The 19,513-nt window shown below is 44.0% G+C and overlaps 1 protein-coding gene across 1 annotated transcript in view; it reads left to right on the top strand.

Annotated features, from left to right (window-relative positions):
* The window catches only part of LOC134625691 (deleted in malignant brain tumors 1 protein-like), a 246,300-nt gene that overhangs the window by 52,130 nt on the left and 174,657 nt on the right, over positions 1 to 19,513 (top strand). The window contains exons 3-4 of the mRNA XM_065470669.1: positions 5,486 to 5,797; positions 5,998 to 6,306. Of these exons, the coding sequence (XP_065326741.1) occupies positions 5,486 to 5,797; positions 5,998 to 6,306 (621 nt within the window). The remainder of the gene's footprint in view (positions 1 to 5,485; positions 5,798 to 5,997; positions 6,307 to 19,513) is intronic.

The following is a 19,513-nucleotide window of genomic DNA, read 5'->3' as shown; positions in this document are numbered from 1 at the left end:
GTGTGTGAGTGTGTACAGAGAGACAGCCAGGTTCATATAAGATCAGATCAAATGATCCATCAATAAAGGATTTTGTTGGATCAGTGTTTCAATATTTATATCCTTTATTAGATGTACATGTGGTTTGGTTATTTGCCTTTTGGTTGAAAGTACACTGAGAGAGGACTTTTTTATTAGTGCTCTTAATAGTTTTTTTTTCATCTAATTGAATACAATCTATTTGTGTATGATTGTCAGTCCAAAGAGGGAGAGAGGAAAGAGGAGAACATGAGGAGAAAGTACAAGGTCAGGAAGAACCAGGTAAGAAAACAGACAGGGAATAGTGACAGGCAAAACAGAAACTGTTAAACTGGCATAGAAAAAAAAACAACAACAACTAATTTTACTCATATAATCTGGAAGTTGTGTTCTCCCTATATTAAAGCTGCTATACAGAATCTGCAAAACAAACTGGGTTGTCAGCCCTGGCACTGCATTACCATATTGAGCTTCAGTCAGAGGAAGTCACGGTTGCCAAAAACCTTTTGAAGCTCAAGAGTGAGGCTGGTGCCATTCCAGATATGTTAACATTGTACAATCTTCTGGATAATCGGATCTTCCCCACACTGAAAACTGTTATTCAGGTTGCCCTAACAAACCCAGTTAGCAGCTGTAGCTGTGAAAGGTCTTTTAGTGTCTTGAGTCAGTTCCATACCTGGCTGAGAAGGACCATGGGTCAAAGCAGACTCCAGCACCTGGCTGTGATGTCAGTTGAGAAAGAGATGCTTGAGAGACTTGACCACCAAAATGTGATAGACAGATTTACCAACCTCAAGGTGAGGCGACATAGGTTAAAAGAAAAGAAAAAATCTGCAGAGCCATAGTAGTATCTGCAGTAAAGATCTTTTCATACATTGTATACATTGTACCATAGGCCAAGGTGTCTCAATTTTTCTAATTTTTAATAATATTTTGTACATTTCAAGGACTCTTCTATTTTTGTAGTGTATTTTTATGTATCTGTATTATATTATACATACACATTAAAAGTGAATCTCTGTCCAAAAAAATACACTCAGTTTACTTTTTACTCACTGTGAGCATCATTCATTATTTTCCCCCAGTAATTAAGGTTAGAATATGTATTTTTTAAAATTCCAATCCATTCTTCTTTGGCAGTAGTAGTCTTTAGCAGCATTTAAATAACCTTTATCAGATTTGATGGTTTTGTTACAGACTTTTCAAAAAAGTGTTTTGCTTTTCTTTCACAAATGTGGGGATTAAATTGTGTTAAAATGTACAAAACAGTCATGTCATGTTTTTTTTTTATTTTTTATTTTTTTTAAACCTGTCCCGTTTGGTTCTTTTGCCATCAGAATTATTGTCTAAAGGCGAAGAAAGATGCCCAACGGATTTACTTTACCAAATGGACCATCCCAGCCTTGCCGTAATGGTCCATTTGATTTACCTTTTATTGTTTATTTTATTTTATTTTTTTTACTTGCTAGATACGGGACAGGGGAAAAGAAAAGGGAGAAAGAAAGAGGGGGGAAAAAGCAAAACAAACAAAAAAAAAACAGCGGAGAAGAGGGACGGGGATAAAGGGCAAAAAACAAAAACCAACAAAATAAGCAGACAAAAAATACATATATCGATCACCTGGATCACCTGTTGAGAAAGAAAAAAGAAAACAAGCAGAAGAAAACGAGAGTAATAGAATAAACAACATCACAATGATATATGGGAATATAACACTAAATACTTAATATTAAACATTATTGTGCAGCACGTAAGATCAACAGCGCACAGTGTGCTTTGAGGTAGGAGCCAAAAAGGGTGTAGTTTGTGTGTGTGATCACCTGTGTGTACACCTGTGAGCATGAGCGCGCTTGTATTTAAAAGGTTCCTTAATGTAATGATCTGCTAGAGGGTGTGGGGGGCCACAGTCCCATCCTCCAGGGCATGAAGCAGGTATGGAGGAGATCAAAACTCCAGACATCCAGAGGCCCCCAGAACACAAGAGACCAAGGAAGACCAACAGAGGGGCAGCCGCGCCACTGTCCCAGAAAGAGCTGAGGAGAGTCCCAGATGAGGGATCACTCAGCAGCCGCGGAGCAGAAGCCAGGGGGGGTTGCAGTGACGTGCCCGTGAGCTCCGCCGGCAGCCAGCTGTGCCTGAGTGACCGAGCTCCAGGCCGAGAGGCCGAGGGCACCCCACCCCCGAAGTGGCCCGAGCGAGCCCCAGGTTTCCAGGCCCCGATAAGCAGCCACCAAGGAGTGAGCCGGTGTGTACCCGGACGCCCACCCCCGGACACAAAGAACCACCAACGCATCGATGTCTGAGGGCGTCTGCCACCGGCAGGGGAAGTGGTGGGGGGAGATAGGCCTCCAAACCTTGGAGGGCCTGAGATGTCCCCAGAGAGGTGGCGTCTGATACCCAACCTGACATATAGACACAGACATACAGGCACACACAGATACAAACATCCATTCCCACCCTCATGCTCTCATAGGCAATTACTCCACACTCAACCAACGTGGAGACAGACATAAAGAGACGCTGTACACACAATCACACTCCCCAAGCTTACTCTAAGAACCGGGTCTAGGTACCCTTGCCCCTGGAGGGGGAAACTGCACCCAGACCCAGATGGTGTTACCCTTTTCCCTGCAGTGGGGAGAAGCAGACTGCCCCGACTCCGCAGCAGCAGGGAGGCCCCACACACCAGACCCCAGTCGGACGGCCAACTCCTCCTCCTAGCCCCCCCGCTCCAGCAGGCCGCAGAGACCGGGGGTGTGAGAAGACTCCAAACCTCCCTCTACCCGCTCATATGTAGTGTTGATGTATATGTGTTCTAAGGTGCAATTAAAACCCAGGAGGGCATGGAGCTACCTGCCAGAGAGCAGCAGGTAAGCGCATAGCCCCTCCTGATAGCCCTCAATGTCTACGTGTATTTAAAATTGAGAGGTGGGCAACGACGCCAGGGGTGAGGTGTACACCCTGATGGTAATTTGGAGTCCGTGTTGTGAGCCCACCCCCAAGATCCTATATGTATGTGTTATGAGAGTGTGAGTAATGTGAATGTCTAAGTTGTGAGATAAAATTGAGGCAGAGGCAGCCAGAAGGGGACAGAGGGGGGGGATGCCTCCTCTGCACCCTGGTGACACACCCCTACCCCAAGGCCCTGCATGTGTGGGTGATTGTGGTGGAGCGGGAAGAGGGAGGCAGCTGGAGATGGGGAGGGAAGAGAGGGAGGGGCAAGTGACCCCTCCCTGGGGCCAGCTCCCCCGCTGACCCCAGTAGGCACCCCCATGCTCTGCAACCCGCCAGGGAAAGGGGGCCCAGGCCCATCCGGACCAGGGCCCATGTCATGTTTTGTGACGAGGACCCAGGCACAGAGAGACTTGGTGAATTTAAGAATCTCATGATTTAATAAAGAAATTTGCAGACTTAACAGAGATGGTAAAATTATGATGACTGATAATGGAGATGAAGACAACAGGCGATGAGGACAGGGAGGAACAGGGGTTTAAATGCACCAAGGAGACAGTCAGAGGGAACTTTGGACAACTGGAGACATTTAAGGATGCAGGGACTGACAGAGACGGGGAAGAAGTCTCATCGTGACGAGTAAAGTTTACCTTGCCTGGATGGGCAGCTCTCTGGGTATTCAGCACCCCCAAAGCTCTGATCCTAGAATCGCCCCTGTTGTTCAGTAGCCTATTGAACGGCAGAAATGAGGCTTTACCGGTAAAAGGAAAAAAAACAGCGGCCGACAGCGCTGTAAACAACGGTAGACTTCTGCGTAACAAGCAAGCGAATAATGCAGAAAACAGAATTTTAGACGGGAAACTGTTCTTGAAGTATAATGAGAGAGAGAGAGAGAGAGAGAGAGAGAGAGAGAGCTGTGCATGAAGTGTGATTTTATCGTGGTGGAAGCAAAACAGTAAAAGTAAGAGGGAATTCATGACGATGTTTATGTGAAGAGTAGTTTGGATCTTCTTTTGCTGCTGGCTCAGTCAGTGTTGTTTGGAGAGAGATAAAACCTACAGCTCAGAATCAGCGCAAAAAGGGCGTAAACACAAAGCGCGGACCCGCTGAAACATCAGAATCAGTGAGCTGTAGGCTTTCAGCCCCGACCGTGTCCGTGCCGTTGGGTGAGAAAGGCGACATCTCACTGATTCTGATCCGTCGGCGGCTCCGCGCTTTGTGTTTACGTCTTTGTGCAGAATCCGTGTAACTGCTCTCATTTACTGTTTTAGCTGTTTGGTGGTTGTTGAAATTTTGTGAGGTTTAACCTGAGATTCTGGCTTTTCGGGCAAAATAAATTTATATTAAAAAATCCATTTAGGATTTTTAATGAATGATATCACGTTATCCAAGCTAGAATCGATTTTAATCGATAAATCGATAATCAAAACCCACCCCTATGACCCTGTGTTTTTGTTGGTGTATCACACACTGCTGTGAAAAGCAATTTTCCTCCTTCATGATTTCTCTTCTTTTGCTTTTTTTGTGCATATTTGTGTCACTTTAATGTTTCATATTCGATTTTAGGCCCATATTTTAAAGATTTTATAGTTTAAAGTGTGGCTTCCAATTTAGTCCTCAGAAACATTCATGAAATTAGTCAAGATTTAAAACTGTCTAAACAGAGACAATTCTCTGGTTGCATTTCTTCCCACTGCCACTATAAAAGGATTGACTTCCTTTCTCATTCAGATCATCTTCCCAAATGTTAAACTGTGAGTCCTTGCTAATACTTTTTAGGCTAATGTAGGAGTGCTTAAAATTATGAGCACTTAACCTCAAGAATGTATCATCTGTGTCAATATTACTTTTTAATCACCAGATGGAGACAGCATGTGTGTTTCTGTGGATGATTGTAGGGTTGGTGCAAATTTGCTTATAATGAATCAATATGTAATATCCGAGAGTCACTAGATTACTCGAGCAGTTTTATTTTTATTTAAAAAACCTGAATTTTTAATGATGTGGTGAGCTCCAGTCTATAGAGCTGCTCATGCCAAAGCCCCGTGGATGAATTAAAAAAAGAATTCAAAACGAAAGGGGAAGTGTTTTGAGAGGATAAACCAAATGTGAAGTGTTTTTTGCACACTGTAGTTTTTTGTAGAGTTGACTGTCATCTGGTTCCCATAAATGACACGAAGCAGCCTCTTTTTTCAGTCATGGGGTGCAGACAGCAGACAGTGCTTCATTTTTTAACCTTCGGTAAGACATAATTTTATAATGCTTTTGTAGAGAGACAGTTTTGGTCTTTGGGGTTTAGCTTTCAGTGCAAATTTTGATCACTTTAGATAAATGACTACAGATATATGTGCTTACTTTACACAATAAGCAATGTCATTTTGTTCCCTCCAAAAGTTTCTTGCCTCTTGGCCTTCACTTCACCTGCTGCAGGTCAGTCTGTTCTTGTGTGTGAATTTTTTAATTCTTTTCAACTTTAGGAAAGTATTAAATATAGTTTATATTATGTGCCCGATAGGACAGATCAGACTAGCTGGGTCTGGGTCCACTCAGTGCTCTGGAAGAGTTGAAATCTATCACAGTGGCTCCTGGGGAACAGTCTGTGACGATGACTGGGGCATTAGTGATGCCAATGTGGTCTGTAGAAAACTGGGCTGTGGGGCAGCAGTGGAGGCCACTTCATCTGCTCGCTTCGGTCAAGGAAGTGGACAAATCTGGCTTGATGATGTGGCCTGTTCAGGAAATGAAAATTCTCTAACTGAGTGTGGACACAGAGGATTTGGGACGCACGACTGTAACCATGGTGAGGATGCTGGTGTTGTTTGTTCAGGTGAGAAATACTTTAATTTATGTTGAATAAATGTAGCTGTGTATTTTAACAGCTAGTCACGAAACTGATTATCATCCTTTGCAACTTGCTTTTGTACTTGAAGAGTGAATGTGATTATTGCCATGACTAAGAAACCAAAAAAATAATAAGTGAAGGTGCTCTGTCTTTTCTTGGTAATATTTTGTCTGTTCTGTCGCTAGCACCTCAGATCAGGTTTGCTGGATCTACTTCATGTTCAGGAAGAGTAGAATTTTACTACAACAGTTCATGGGGAACAGTCTGTGACGATGACTGGGACTTAAATGATGCTAAGGTGGTCTGTAGACAGCTGGGCTGTGGGAGAGCATTGGAGGCCACTTCATCTGCTCGCTTCGGTCAAGGAAGTGGACAAATCTGGCTTGATGATGTGGCCTGTTCAGGAAATGAAAGTTCTCTAACTGAGTGTGGACACAGAGGATTTGGGATGCACAACTGTAAACATGGTGAGGATGCTGGTGTCGTCTGTTCAGGTGAGAAGTGTTTGTTATACTCTTATCAAAACATAGATAAAAATGTGCTAAATTAATAAACAATACATTTTGAACTCTTTCTTTATTAAGCACACCCATTAAGCGTTCTCAGTGGTGGTGGACATTAAACACAATCATGGTTTAAAATAACCAGCTGTTCCTCCTTTGGCATCAATAACTTCAAACAAACATATTTGCAAGACTTTGTGCCCCAACTGGTCAATCATCTGATTGCTTACATAATGCCCACGTTCTAGCACTGTACTGTCACCGTACTTAGCCAGTCTTAAAATATGCCAGCCCCTTTCTAAGTTCTGATCTCTGTGTCAGATATTTGTGTTTTCATGAGTGTGTGATGAGACAAAAATCGGTGCTTGTGTCAAAATGGCTGAAGATATCTTTATCAACATCAGTTTCCTTTCTTTGATATAGAGCATCCATGCCCAAATACGGTACCACATGATCTTACACCCACAATACTTGATATTTATAGTTGCAGTATGGTGCTGTTTTTTCTCAGTAATCTTCATGCAGCAACTTCCCTCTTGGTTTCCTGCTCTGGACCGCATGCCTGTTCAGTTGTATTTAGAAAACACATTAACAGCGGTGCTTATCAACTGAACTAATTCGCTTGAATTAGCTCTAACTTGAACAAAGAGGTTAAAGTGATTTTTGGAGGTGGAAAACCTAAGAGAGGACGCACCATGAGGAAAGAAATCACTGAGAAACAAGAGCACGCGGAGACCACAAGTCCTCCGAAGGGCAAGAACTATACGAAAACCTGTTTTAGTGTTTTAAGATGTTCCTATGAGAACATGCTAATAACATCCTGTTTTTATTACAATATGATGACATTAGCCTGTTTCTATTAAACAGGCTGATGTCAGTATGTTCAGTAAAAAGATCAAGGACATCAGCAATATATACTGATTATTACTGCTGATGTCAGCATGACAACATCGTGTTATTCAGTTTGTTTTGGATTATGATATTTTTAGCACAAAGATTTTTTTAAATACAAAAATGCTGATAAATGCATTTTCTTGCCACTAATTTATTACAACTCGGGTGTCAAACAAGTGAAACAATAATAATTTCATTTGTCAGGTATTAATGGCCCGTGGGAGGCGAATCTTCATTCCTGCTAAGTATTCATGCAAGCAGGGACACAACTTTTTTTCTAATGAATGATCACTTCAAATAAACAGAGAACACAAAAAGCCAAAAGCAAAACAGTCATTTTATTCATTATTTTTATTTAAGAAAAAAGTTCATGTGACTTACCATTCACTTCAAGGATGGATGCCATTAAACAAATGTTAGATTTGTGTGATAAGTGGGGAATTTAGCAGTACAACTAAGTTCAGCTTAGAATGAAGCTTCAACACATAATACAGTGTCTCAATTTCTTTTCAGTCAGGGCTACAGTAGTCAAATAACTGCTGTTATTTCCAACTATGGTTCAGTAGCAAGGACCGCAACTGCAAATATGAATGAAAACCATGATTTGATGTGGGCCAGGGTACAGACCAGCAGTTTGGAGAAGGCTTTATTAAAGCTCGGAAATGGCCAGGCAGCTAAGTGGACTGACTTTTATATAGTGCATTTCTACTCTAGTTGAACACTCAAAGTGCTTTATACAGCATGCCTCATTCACTGATTCACATAATGAGAAATGGTTTAGAGAGGAACTTGGGGTTTGCTATCTTGCCAAAAGAAGGCATGCAGATTGGAGACTCAAGCAGCCAAGAATCAAACTACCAACCTTCCAGTTAGGAGATGGTCTACTCTACCTCTTGAGCTACAGCTACCCCTGGTATTTATTAGAAAAGGTAGTTAGCAATGACAAAGGAAGGGAGAGTGGGGCATGTTCTGTACAGAACTATTACTGCTAACAGACATGAAATGAAGTCAGATGGAGGATGGGGAAGAGCTGGGGTGGTAGTGAGTTGGTAGTGGGTTGTAAAGTTATAAAGTTACAAAGATTTGCTATTTAAATGCATAAACTTCTATTTATCTAAACTAACATTATGCTAAACTGTGTTTTTCAGTGAGCCTTCCAAAGCCCAGGATCTCTCTGAGTAGAGATAAGGTTGCCTGGGGTCAAGATGTCACCATTACTTGTTCGATCTTATCCGAGTTGTTTGGTGGAACTTTCATCCTCAAGAAGACCACAGGCACTTTCAGCCAGACTGCATCATCAAGTTCCACATCTGCTACCTTCAGTATCCACAAAGTGGACTTAGATCATAACGGCTCATACCAGTGTCAGTATCAGAAAACCATTTCAGAGCAAATCTTTTCATCCTCCCTCAGTGATGCTGTCAGACTCTCTGTTAATGGTAAGAAAACAAAACAATTTCCTGAGCTCGACAGCTCCAACAGTCAAAAGCTAAAAGTGTCATTAAACCAGCAACATATTAAATCAGTATTATCCTGTTTTTTGTTTGTTCATTTGTTTTGTTTGTTTTTTCAGTGAGTTTCCCGAAACCCCGTATCACCATAAATCCTGTTGGTGAGGTCACCTGGGGTCGGAACATTGCAATCACTTGTTCAATCTCCACTCAGGTTTTGGGTGGATCGTTCATTCTGAAGAAAACATCAGATTCATTTGTAAAGACCCAAACTTCTAGTACAAACTCTGCAACATTCAATATCCTTAAAGTGAACTTTGATAACGAGGGATTGTACCAGTGTCAGTATCAGAAAATGGGCTCAGGTCTTGAATTTAACTCCCCACCAAGTGACTCTGGTAGGCTCTCTGTGACAGGTAATAAAGCAAATACATGTAAGAAGCATTTTTTCAAACAAAACGAGAAATTATCATTTTTAATACAGATGATAAGTTGTTTCATAAATTGTGAAAAACTTATAGTGTTAGCTTATTTATTATCTGTTTCAGTCATAGCTTAAACTTGTTTTAATAGCTATTTACAAACAAAAGCACTAACAAAAGCAACAAAAGCGTTATGAACAGAATCCCACTTTCATTGTAGATTTTTCGGTATCCAGAGAAAATGCTCTCAAAGCCAACAGTACTGAGGAGTAAACACACACTACTTGAAACAAACTATTACATACCGTGGAGCATTTAGCAGATAAAGAGCTAAATGCTACGTTGAGGCCTAAAAGATTCAGTAAAAGCACTAGATGTTACAATCCCTGATAATGCATTGCTTTAAATGTAGAAAATCTTGAGGGATGGCTGTTATGAGGAAAGGCAGCCCAGAAACTTTACCAGCAGCATTCTTCGTTGTGTGCCTCAGCTTTCGGTCTTTTACCCAAGCTAATCTGCCATTTTTCTTGGCAGATAAGCATGGACTTTCATTTACCATGTAGCAAGAAACTTCTAATGTTGCTCAATAACTGCTGAATGTGTGAAAAATAACACCAAATACTAATAAGTTAGTAAGTGATGAAATGTGTTGAGTTTGATTCAGCACTTAAGCCCCCCAAAATCCTTCCTTCTGCTTTTGATTCTAGAGTTTAAACAAGTCCAGAACTAAAAGGTAGAGAGAATGATATGTTTTTAATCCCAGTTTGCTTTCACACAGTGAGACTGCAGAGGCCCAGCATCTCCTTGACGTCTCCTAATGCAGGACTTGTCTGGGGTCCTGAAGGTGCACAGATCACCAGGGGTTACAGCTTCATCCTCACCTGTTCCATTAACTCCACATTTTCCAGTGGACATTTTATTCTGAGCTTCTCTGGCTCCAACCTCACAGAGCCAGCAGTCAACAACTCAGCCTCCTTTAGTTTCCCTGTAGCTGAGTATGAACATCAGGGCAACTACAGCTGTGTGTATGAGGTCACAGTGTCCACACGGACATTCAGATCTGCTGCAACAGCACCGATTAGTGTCATCATTAAATGTAAGTACAGTGTTGAATTTATGTTGTATTAACAAAACCATATCATGACCACCTAATTTTTCTCAGGCTTAATATCTGTGTATTTTCCCTTTGTATGTTTGCAATTAAGACTAGAAAGAGAAGAAGCAGTAGAAAAAGGGGCAAAGGCTGGAATAAAAATAGAACTTAACAGAAACAGGAACTTAAACCTTGATGTTGGCAAAAAAAGAAAAAAAAATGCTGCGAAAGAGCAGTTATGTTCATATACAGATATACACTTCTGGTAAAAAAAAAAATTGTTATGTCTCATTGCAGTCTGAAATGAAAGCATAATACAAATAACCAACTGAAGTTAGAAAAGAAATCATGGAACCAAATTATAGACCAAAATGTATTCTAAACTTTTGACTCATCAAAGTAGACTTTTGGCAGATATAACAGCTGAACACACCCATGGAAGTTTTTCTACAATAGAAATCAAATATTCTTCACAGAGTTCTTCCCATATCTGTTGCAGAAGATCCCATAAATGTGGCACTTGTAGGTTGCTTTGCTTTCACTCTTCTGTCCAGTTCATCCCAAACCAGCTCGATGGGGTTTAAGTCTGTGTCTGAACAAGCCATCATCTTGTTCTTTTTCCTGAGGTAGTTCTGGCATAGTTTGGACTTGTGTTTTGGGTCATTATCTTGCTGTAGGATGAACCCCTGACCAACTAGACACATACCAGAGAGTATTGCATGGCACTGCAGAATGCTGTGGCAGCCGTTTTAGTTCATCACTCTGTACAAGTCACCGACCCTGGATCCAGCAAAACAGCCCCAGACCATCACACTTCCTCCTCCATGTTTGACAGATGATGCCACACACTGTGGAACCATCCTTTCGCCTACTTGATGGCGTACAAAGATCCTACATGATGAACTGAAGATTTAAAATTTTGATTCATCAGTCCATAATACCTTCTTCCAGTCTTCAGTAGTCCAATGGCGGTGTTTCATGGCCCAGGCAAGCCTCTTTGTCTTAATCTGACGTCTTAGCAGTGGCTTGCTTGCTGCAAATCGCCCTGTCAAACCTTCACCTTAAAGTATTCTCATTACAGTTTAAATTGAGACTTGCTTTCTATGACCACTGTTAAGCTGTGCTTGAAGCTGTTGTGCTGTGAGCCGCCTATCACACAAACTGTTAACTCTCAGAAACTTGTTCTCTGATTCAGTGGTGGCTTTGGGTCTGCCAGACCTCTTCCTGTCTGAGTTGTCAGTTCACCATTTACCTTTGTAACATTTCAAGCTATTGGACTTGAATGACTTGAATTGCAATAAATAACTAGAAACATTGGGGTGTTCTAAAACTTTTGACCGGTAGTGTATAATAATGATAAATGGACTGTTTCTTTTATACCACTTTTCTGCTTTTCTGCTCTGAGCACTCAAAGCACTTTATACAACTTGCCTCACCCAGACTGGAGCAGCCAGTGATCGAACCATCAACCTTCTGATTAGTAGATTACCTCAATTTTTTTCAACAAAAGTTCTATACATTTCAAAGATCTGCTTATGTTCAGCTTTTTTACAGGTTTTGTAACAAAACCATCTAAGCATTTTTCCCCATACATGAAGCTCTTCCTCAACCACTCTTCCTGTCTCTCTGTTTTTAGTATTTATAGCAGCCATGCTCGAAAAGCTTAGCTCACATAGATATGTTGTGGAAAATGGGAGCAATGTCAAAATGGCTCTGTTTGCCAGAATGGGGAACTCCTTGGCAGCAGTCAACCAAAAACTGTCCAAAGATAGATTCAGCAAAGCTTAGCTTTACACCACAGTCTTGTGTCAGTTCAGTTAGTTCCTCCTGCTCCTGAAAAGTCATATCCTTTCCAAAAACTGCTGCTGAGCTATATGGGTCTTTTACCCAGTCGAGGCATTCAGTGGAGACAGAGGGGAAATAAATTAACAACTTCTTCTCGAGCGTTTTCAAATGTTTACTTATTATTTCACACAGTGTGGCAGTTTCAGTATCTCCTTGCCATTTCTGAGCGAGTGGGAACATGCCAAGGTTTTCATTTTTCAGATGTTGCCAGAGGTGGACCTTTGAACAAAATACATTTATTTTATCTGTGCTTGTGAGCAGGTTTTCATCTCGGCTTTGCATTTGTGTGTTAAGTTTATTGAAATGCTGAAGTATATCTGCCATGTAAGCCAGCCTTGCACACCACTCATCACTTGTAAGCAGCTTTGCATCATTGTACCTCTCATCGCTCAAAAACACGTTTAGCTCTTCCCACAGCTCATACACACGGGTCAGTACTTTGCTGCGTGACAACCATCGGACCTCCGTGTGGAGCAATAAAGCTTTATGCTCCGCTCCCATTTCCTCACACAGAGATGCAAGTATGCGGCTTTGCAGAGGTCTTGTCTTGACAAAGTTTACCATGCTCACCACATCATCCAATACAGGAGCTTGGTCTGCTAAAGTCTTGGCAACGAGTGCCTTGCGGTGCAGAAAACAGTGCGTAACAATAACATCTGGGTTTATCGCTTTCACTCTGGTAACGAAACCTTTGGTGCGTCCGACCATGGCTGCTGCTCCATCAGTGCAGATACTCGTGCAGGTTTCCCACCCTCTTTGTTCAAGATATTCAGATGTAACCTGAAAAATTTCCTCTCCCGTTTTTTTTCTGGCAGTGCCTTGCAAAATAGAAAGTTTTCTCTTTTGGAGTCTCCTTCCACAAAATCCACATTGGCCAATAGTTGGGAATGTCAACTAATGTCTGTAGACTCATTAAGTTTGGAAAGAAAAGCGTCTGGACTTCTTTAAGTTGCTTGAAGACGTTTCACCTCTCATTCGAGAAGCTTCTTCAGTTCTAAGGTCAAATGGTGGAGAGTCCCACATTTAATTCCTCGGTGAGTGTCCCCCAAGGGGGTCATGAACCCCCTGTTGATCCTCTACCTAATCGCACAAGTCAAGGCGTGAAAACAGGTGTAGGTCACAATCAGTTAAGGTTTTGGATGAACCTGCTGTGAAACCTAGCCCCACCCTATCATGTGACTTACTGAGGTCAGATGGCCCAGGATGTGAGTGGGCATTATGGCGTCTTGGAAGGGATCTCAAAACTGGATTATAGATGGCAGAAAGTTGGTGTCGTAAACCACCGCCTCTGTTCAAAGATGTTCACAGTGGACATAAATGGCTTCTTTCACTCCTCTTTCATACCATCTGTCTTCTGTGTCCAAAATGTGAACATTGGTGTCCTAAAAGAGTGACCTTTGTCCTTTAGATGCAGATGGACAGCTGAGTCTTGTCCCATCGAGGTGGCTCTTCTATGTTGTGCCATGTGTTTATTAAGTGGCTATTTGGTCTCTCCAATGTAGAGGTCTGGCCATTCGTCGCTACCCTGTACAGCATATACTATGTTGCTAAGTTTGTGTTTAGGAGTTCTGTGGGATGAACCAGTTTTTGTCTGAGTGTGTGGCTGGGTCTGAAGTACACTGGGATGTCGTGCTTGGAGCAGACTTTTTTCAGAGTTTTTCTGATAAACTGGCAACATAGGGGATGACAATGTTGTTGCGTTTGTCTTCCTGATCCTCAAGAGTTGGTGTCTGATCTTTTTTTCTGTGCCTTGTTGCTGACTTTATGAAAGCCCAGTTAGGATAACCACATGTTTTAAGAGCCTCCTTTACATGTGCGTTCCCTCTTTTTTCCTTCAGGCTTAGAGGGAACATTTTCTGCCCGGTGTTGTAGGGTCCTGATTACTCCGTGTTTGTGTTCCAGAGGGTGGTGGGAGTCAAAGAGGAGGTACTGGTCCATGTGTGTGGGCTTCTGGTAAACTTCAATGTTGAGGTTTCCATTCCCTTCAATGCGCACGGCAGAGTCCAGGAATGGCAAACAGTTATCCTTTGTGTCTTCCCTGGTGAACCTTATGTTTTATCCACAGCGTTGATGTGAGCAGTGAAGGATTCTACTTCTTGGGTCTTGATTTTGACCCAGGTGTCGTCCACATATCTGTACCAGCGGCTAGATACCCTCCCTCCCAGCCTTTCTTTCCACCATGTAAAGGCTGGCTACAATAGGTGACACCGGGCAGTCCATGGCACATCCATGTTTTTGTCTGTAAAAACCGTTTGTCATGGTTGTTTGACTACATATTGACATGCTCCGTGCTTATGTTTTAGTTTATTATTATTATTCTGTGGTTTTGTACTGTCCTTTTTCGTTTCGTTTCATGTTCCTTTTTTTTTTTTTTTTTTTTTTTTGCCTGTCCCGTTTGGTTCTTTTGCCATCAGAATTGTTGTCTAAAGGCGAAGAAAGATGCCAAACGGATTTACTTTACCAAATTGACCATCCCAGCCTTGCCGTAATGGTCCATTTGATTCACCTTTTATTATTTATTTTATTTTCATTTGCTGAATCCGGGACAGACTTGATTGGGGGAAAGAAAGGGGAGAAAGAAAGAGGGAAAGAAAAACAACTGAGAAGAGGGAGGGGGAAAATGGGCAAAAAAACAAAAACCAACAAAATAAGCAGAAAAAAAATACATATATCGATCACCTGGATCACCTGTTGAGAAAGAAAAAAGAAAACAAGCAGAAGAAAACGAGAGCAACATAATAAACAACATCACAATGATATATGGGAATATCACAGTAAATACTAAATATTAAACATTATTGTGCAGCACGTAAGATCGACAGCGCACAGTGTGCTTTGAGGTAGGAGCCAAAAAGGGTGTAGTTTGTGTGTGTGATCACCTGTGTGTACACCTGTGAGCATGGACGCGCTTGTTTTTTTAAAAGGTTCCTTAATGTAATGATCTGCTAGAGGGTGTGGGGGGCCACTGCCCCGTCCTCCAGGGCATGAAGCAGGTATGGAGGAGATCAAAACTCCAGACATCCAGAGGCCCCCAGAACACAAGAGACCAAGGAAGACCAACAGAGGGGCAGCCGCGCCACTATCCCAGAAAGAGCTGAGGAGAGTCCCAGATGAGGGATCACTCAGCAGCCGCGGAGCAGAAGTCAGGGGGGGTTGCAGTGACGTGCCCGTGAGCTCCGCCGGCAGCCAGCTGTGCCTGAGTGACCGAGCTCCAGGCCGAGAGGCCGAGGGCACCCCATCCCCGAAGTGGCCCGAGCGAGCCCCAGGTTCCAGGCCCCGATAAGCAGCCGCCAAGGAGTGAGCTGGTGTGTACCTGGGCGCCCACCCCCGGACACAAAGAACCGCCAACGCACCGATGTCCGAGGGCGTCCGCCACCGGCAGGGGAAGTGGTGGGGGGAGATAGGCCTCCAAACCTTGGAGTGCCTGAGATGTCCCCAGAGAGGTGGCGTCTGATACCCAACCTGACATATAGACACAGACATACAGGCACACACAGATACAAACATCCATTCCCACCCTCATGCTCTCATATGCAATTACTCAACACTCACCCAACGTGGAGACAGACATAAAGAGACGCTGTACACACAATCACACTCCCCAAGCGTACTCTAAGAACCGGGTCTAGGTACCCTTGCCCCTGGAGGGGGAAACTGCACCCAGACCCAGGTGGTGTTACCCTTTTCCCTGCGGTGGGGAGAAGCAGACCGCCCCGACTCCGCAGCAGCAGGGAGGCCCCACATTCCAGACCCCAGTCGGACGGCCAGCTCCTCCTCCTAGCCCCCCCGCTCCAGCAGGCCGCAGAGACCGGGGGTGTAGGAAGACTCCAAACCTCCCTCTACCCGCTCATATGTAGTGTTGATGTATGTGTGTTCTAAGGTGCAATTAAAACCCAGGAGGGCATGGAGCTACCTGCCAGAGAGCAGCAGGTAAGTGCATAGCCCCTCCTGCTAGCCCTCAATGTCTACGTGTATTTAAAATTGAGAGGTGGGCAACGATGCCAGGGGTGAGGTGTACACCCTGATGGTAATTTGGATTCCGTGTAGCCTGCCCACCCCCAAGATCCTATATGTATGTGTTATGAGAGTGTGAGTAATGTGAATGTCTACAGTCAGGTCCATAAATATTGGGACATCGACACAATTCTAAAATGTTTGGCTCTACACAACACCACAATGGATTCCAAATGAAACGAACAAGATGTGCTTTAACTGCAGACTGTCAGCTTTTATTTGAGGGTATTTACATCCAAATCAGGTGAACAGTATAGGAATTATGACAGTTTGTATATGTGCCTCCCACTTCTTAAGGGACCAAAAGTAATGGGACAATTGGCTTCTCAGCTGTTCCATGGCCAGGTGTGTGTTATTCCCTCATTACCCCAATTACAATGAACAAATAAAAGGTCCAGAGTTCATTTCAAGTGTGCTGTTTGCTTTTTGAACCTGTTGCTGTCAACTACCAGGATGAGATCCAAAGAGCTGTCACTACCAATGAAGCAAGCCATCATTAGGCTGAAAAAACAAAACAAACCCATCAGAGAGATTGCAAAAACATCAGGCGTGGCCAAAACAACTGTTTAGAACATTCCCAAAAAGAAGGAACGCACTGGTGAGCTCAGCAACACCAAAAAACTAGGAAGACCACGGAACACAACTGTGGTGGATGACCAAAGAATCCTTTCCCTGGTGAAGAAAACACCCTTCACAACAGTTGGCCAGATCAAGAACACTCTCTAGGAGGCAGGTGTATGTGCGTCAGAGTCAACAATCAAGTGAAGACTCCACCAGTGTGAATACAGAGGGTTCACCACAAGATGTAAACCTTTGGTGAGCCCCAAAAACAGGCAGGCCAGATTAGAGTTTGCCAAACGACATCTGAAAAAGCCGTCGCAGTTCTGGAACAACATCCTATGGACAGATGAGACCAACATCAACTTGTACCAGAGTGATGGGAAGAGAAGAGTATGGAGAAGGAAAGGAACTGCTCATGATCCTAAGTATACCACCTCATCAGTGAAGCATTGTGGTGGAAGTGTCATGGCGTGGGCATGTATGGCTGCCAGTGGAACTGGTTCTCTTGTATTTATTGATGATGTGACTGCTGACAAAAGCAGCACAATGAATTCTGAAGTGTTTCGGGCAATATTATCTGCTCATATTCAGACAAATGCTTCAAAACTCATTGGACGGCGCTTCACAGTGCAGGTGGACAACAACCCAAAGCATACTGCAAAAGCAACCAAAGAGTTTTTGAAGGGAAAGAAGTGGACTGTTTTGCAATGGCAAAGTCAATCATCTGACCTGAATCCAATTGAGCATGTATTTCACTTGCTGAAGACAAAACTGAAGGGAAAATACCCCAAGAACAAGCAGGAACTGAAGACTGCTGCAGTAGAGGCCTGGCAGAGCATCACCAGGGATGAAACCCGGCGTCTGGTGATGTCTATGTGTTCCAGACTTCAGGCTGTGATTGACTGTAAAGGATTTGCAACCAAGTATTAAAAAATGAATGTTTGATTTATGGTTCTTATTCTGTCCCATTACTTTTGGTCCCTCAAGAAGTGGGAGGCACATTTGCAAACTGTTGTAATTCCTACACCGTTCACCTGATTTGGATGTAAATACCCTCAAATAAAAGCTGACACTCTGCAGTTAAAGCATGTCTTGTTCGTTTCATTTGGAATCCATTGTGGTGGTGTATGGAGCCAAAAATGTTAGAATTGTGTCGATGTCCCAATATTTATGGACCTGACTGTAAGTTGTGAGATAAAATTGAGGCACAGGCAGCCAGAAGGGGACAGAGGGGGGGGATGCCTCCTCTGCACCCTGGTGACACACCCCTACCCCAAGGCCCTGCATGTGTGGGTGATTGTGGTGGAGCGGGAAGAGGGAGGCAGCTGGAGATGGGGAGGGAAGGAAGGGAGGGGCAAGTGACCCCTCGCTGGGGCCAGCTCCCCCGCTGACCCCAGTAGGCACCCCCATACTCTGCAACCCGCCAGGGAAAGGGGTCCCAGGCCCATCCGGACCGGGGCCCAGTGCAGCAGCGCCGCCCGGCCCCACAGAGCCCGGGACAGCCCACCCGACCCCACCACAGAGAAAACTGCACCCACCCCATCATCCACTCATCTTCCAGACTACACAAGACAATAGACGCCCAGGCTGAGATCTTCCTCCACCTCTCCTATATCTCCCCCTCCTGCAGAGAGAGTTCCTGGAGAGAGGAAAGCTCCTGCAAGATGTGACAACCTCCCCCACCAGTTGAAGAGCCCCTCAGATGGCTCGATGCACTGGCGGCACCCTGCGCCAGGGCCGGGCCCCCAGACACCCACCCGCCCACAACCCCGGCAACACACTAACCAGGACCCAAGCCCCCGAGGCCCGGCCAGGGCCCCAGCCCAGAGACGGAGCGCCCCCAGAACCTCACGCCCGTTCCGGACCCACCCAGGGGCAGCCAGGCTACCAGGTCAGTAACCCACGTCCGTCAGCACAGACCCTCCCCTAGCCCCGCTACACGCAGCCACGAGGAAACCGTCACCTAAGAGCCAACAGAGCCCCTAATTGGCCATGAGTAGCGCAGAATAAAACCACAGAATATTATTATTCTGTGGTTTTGTTTATTCTGGGGTTTTGTACTGTCCTTTTTCACGTTTCATGTTCCTATGTTCTGTGTCCCCCAGTCTGTGTTGTGTGTGTTGTGTCATTACGTGTATGTGTTTCCTGTTTTATTTTGAAGGCCTCTGTCTGATGTCAGTGCGTTCTATTTACGTTTCCCCTGCTTCGTCAGCTGTGATGTCTCCCAGGTGTGTTTCCCTCCTGTTTCCCATCCCCTGATTGCTGGTGTGTGTATTTATAGGCTGTGTCCCAATTCAGAGACCGCACGCTTGAAGTACGCATTTTGAGTGCGATTACGTCACCGCCACGCGACGACGGCTGTCCCAATCCGAAGTGTACTCCAAATGCACCGTCAATTTCCCCAAATATCAAGCGTGGTCCGGTGCACGCTTCCTGGTCCCATATATCCCACAATTCATCGCGCGGCGGTGGGTGTGGATAATTTTGCCGCAAAATACGGCAGAAGGGAGCGGCCGAAGAGTGAACTGTCAAAAGTAAGTACTGAATATTATGTCACTTATTTATGTGCGAACGTTTAATAACGAAGAACATTAAAACATTACTGTTGGCCACATGTCAGCAAAGTTATGTGACATTAGTGATGTTTGTACATTCAGCGTTAACTTGGTTTTAAAGCCTCTACATCTGTCTGTCCGTCCGTCCGTCCGTCCGTCAGTCATATATCCACAAACACAACAAGCTGGAAGTCAGTGATGCTGCTCGGTTTGCAGTCCTGAATATCACGGCACAAGCAGGATTCACTGTTAACGTTAGCTATGTTATATTGCTGCCTCTGTTCGGTGGTGTCGAGCCAAACGGACTTTAACGTGTGTTTGAACGAGCTGACGGTTCACTCGTTAAGCTGAAAGAAAGATGCT

Source organism: Pelmatolapia mariae, linkage group LG4, assembly GCF_036321145.2.
Source record: "Pelmatolapia mariae isolate MD_Pm_ZW linkage group LG4, Pm_UMD_F_2, whole genome shotgun sequence".
NCBI lineage: Eukaryota > Metazoa > Chordata > Actinopteri > Cichliformes > Cichlidae > Pelmatolapia > Pelmatolapia mariae.
Note: the sequence above shows the minus strand (reverse complement) of the source record. Positions and strands in the feature narration are given on the sequence as shown.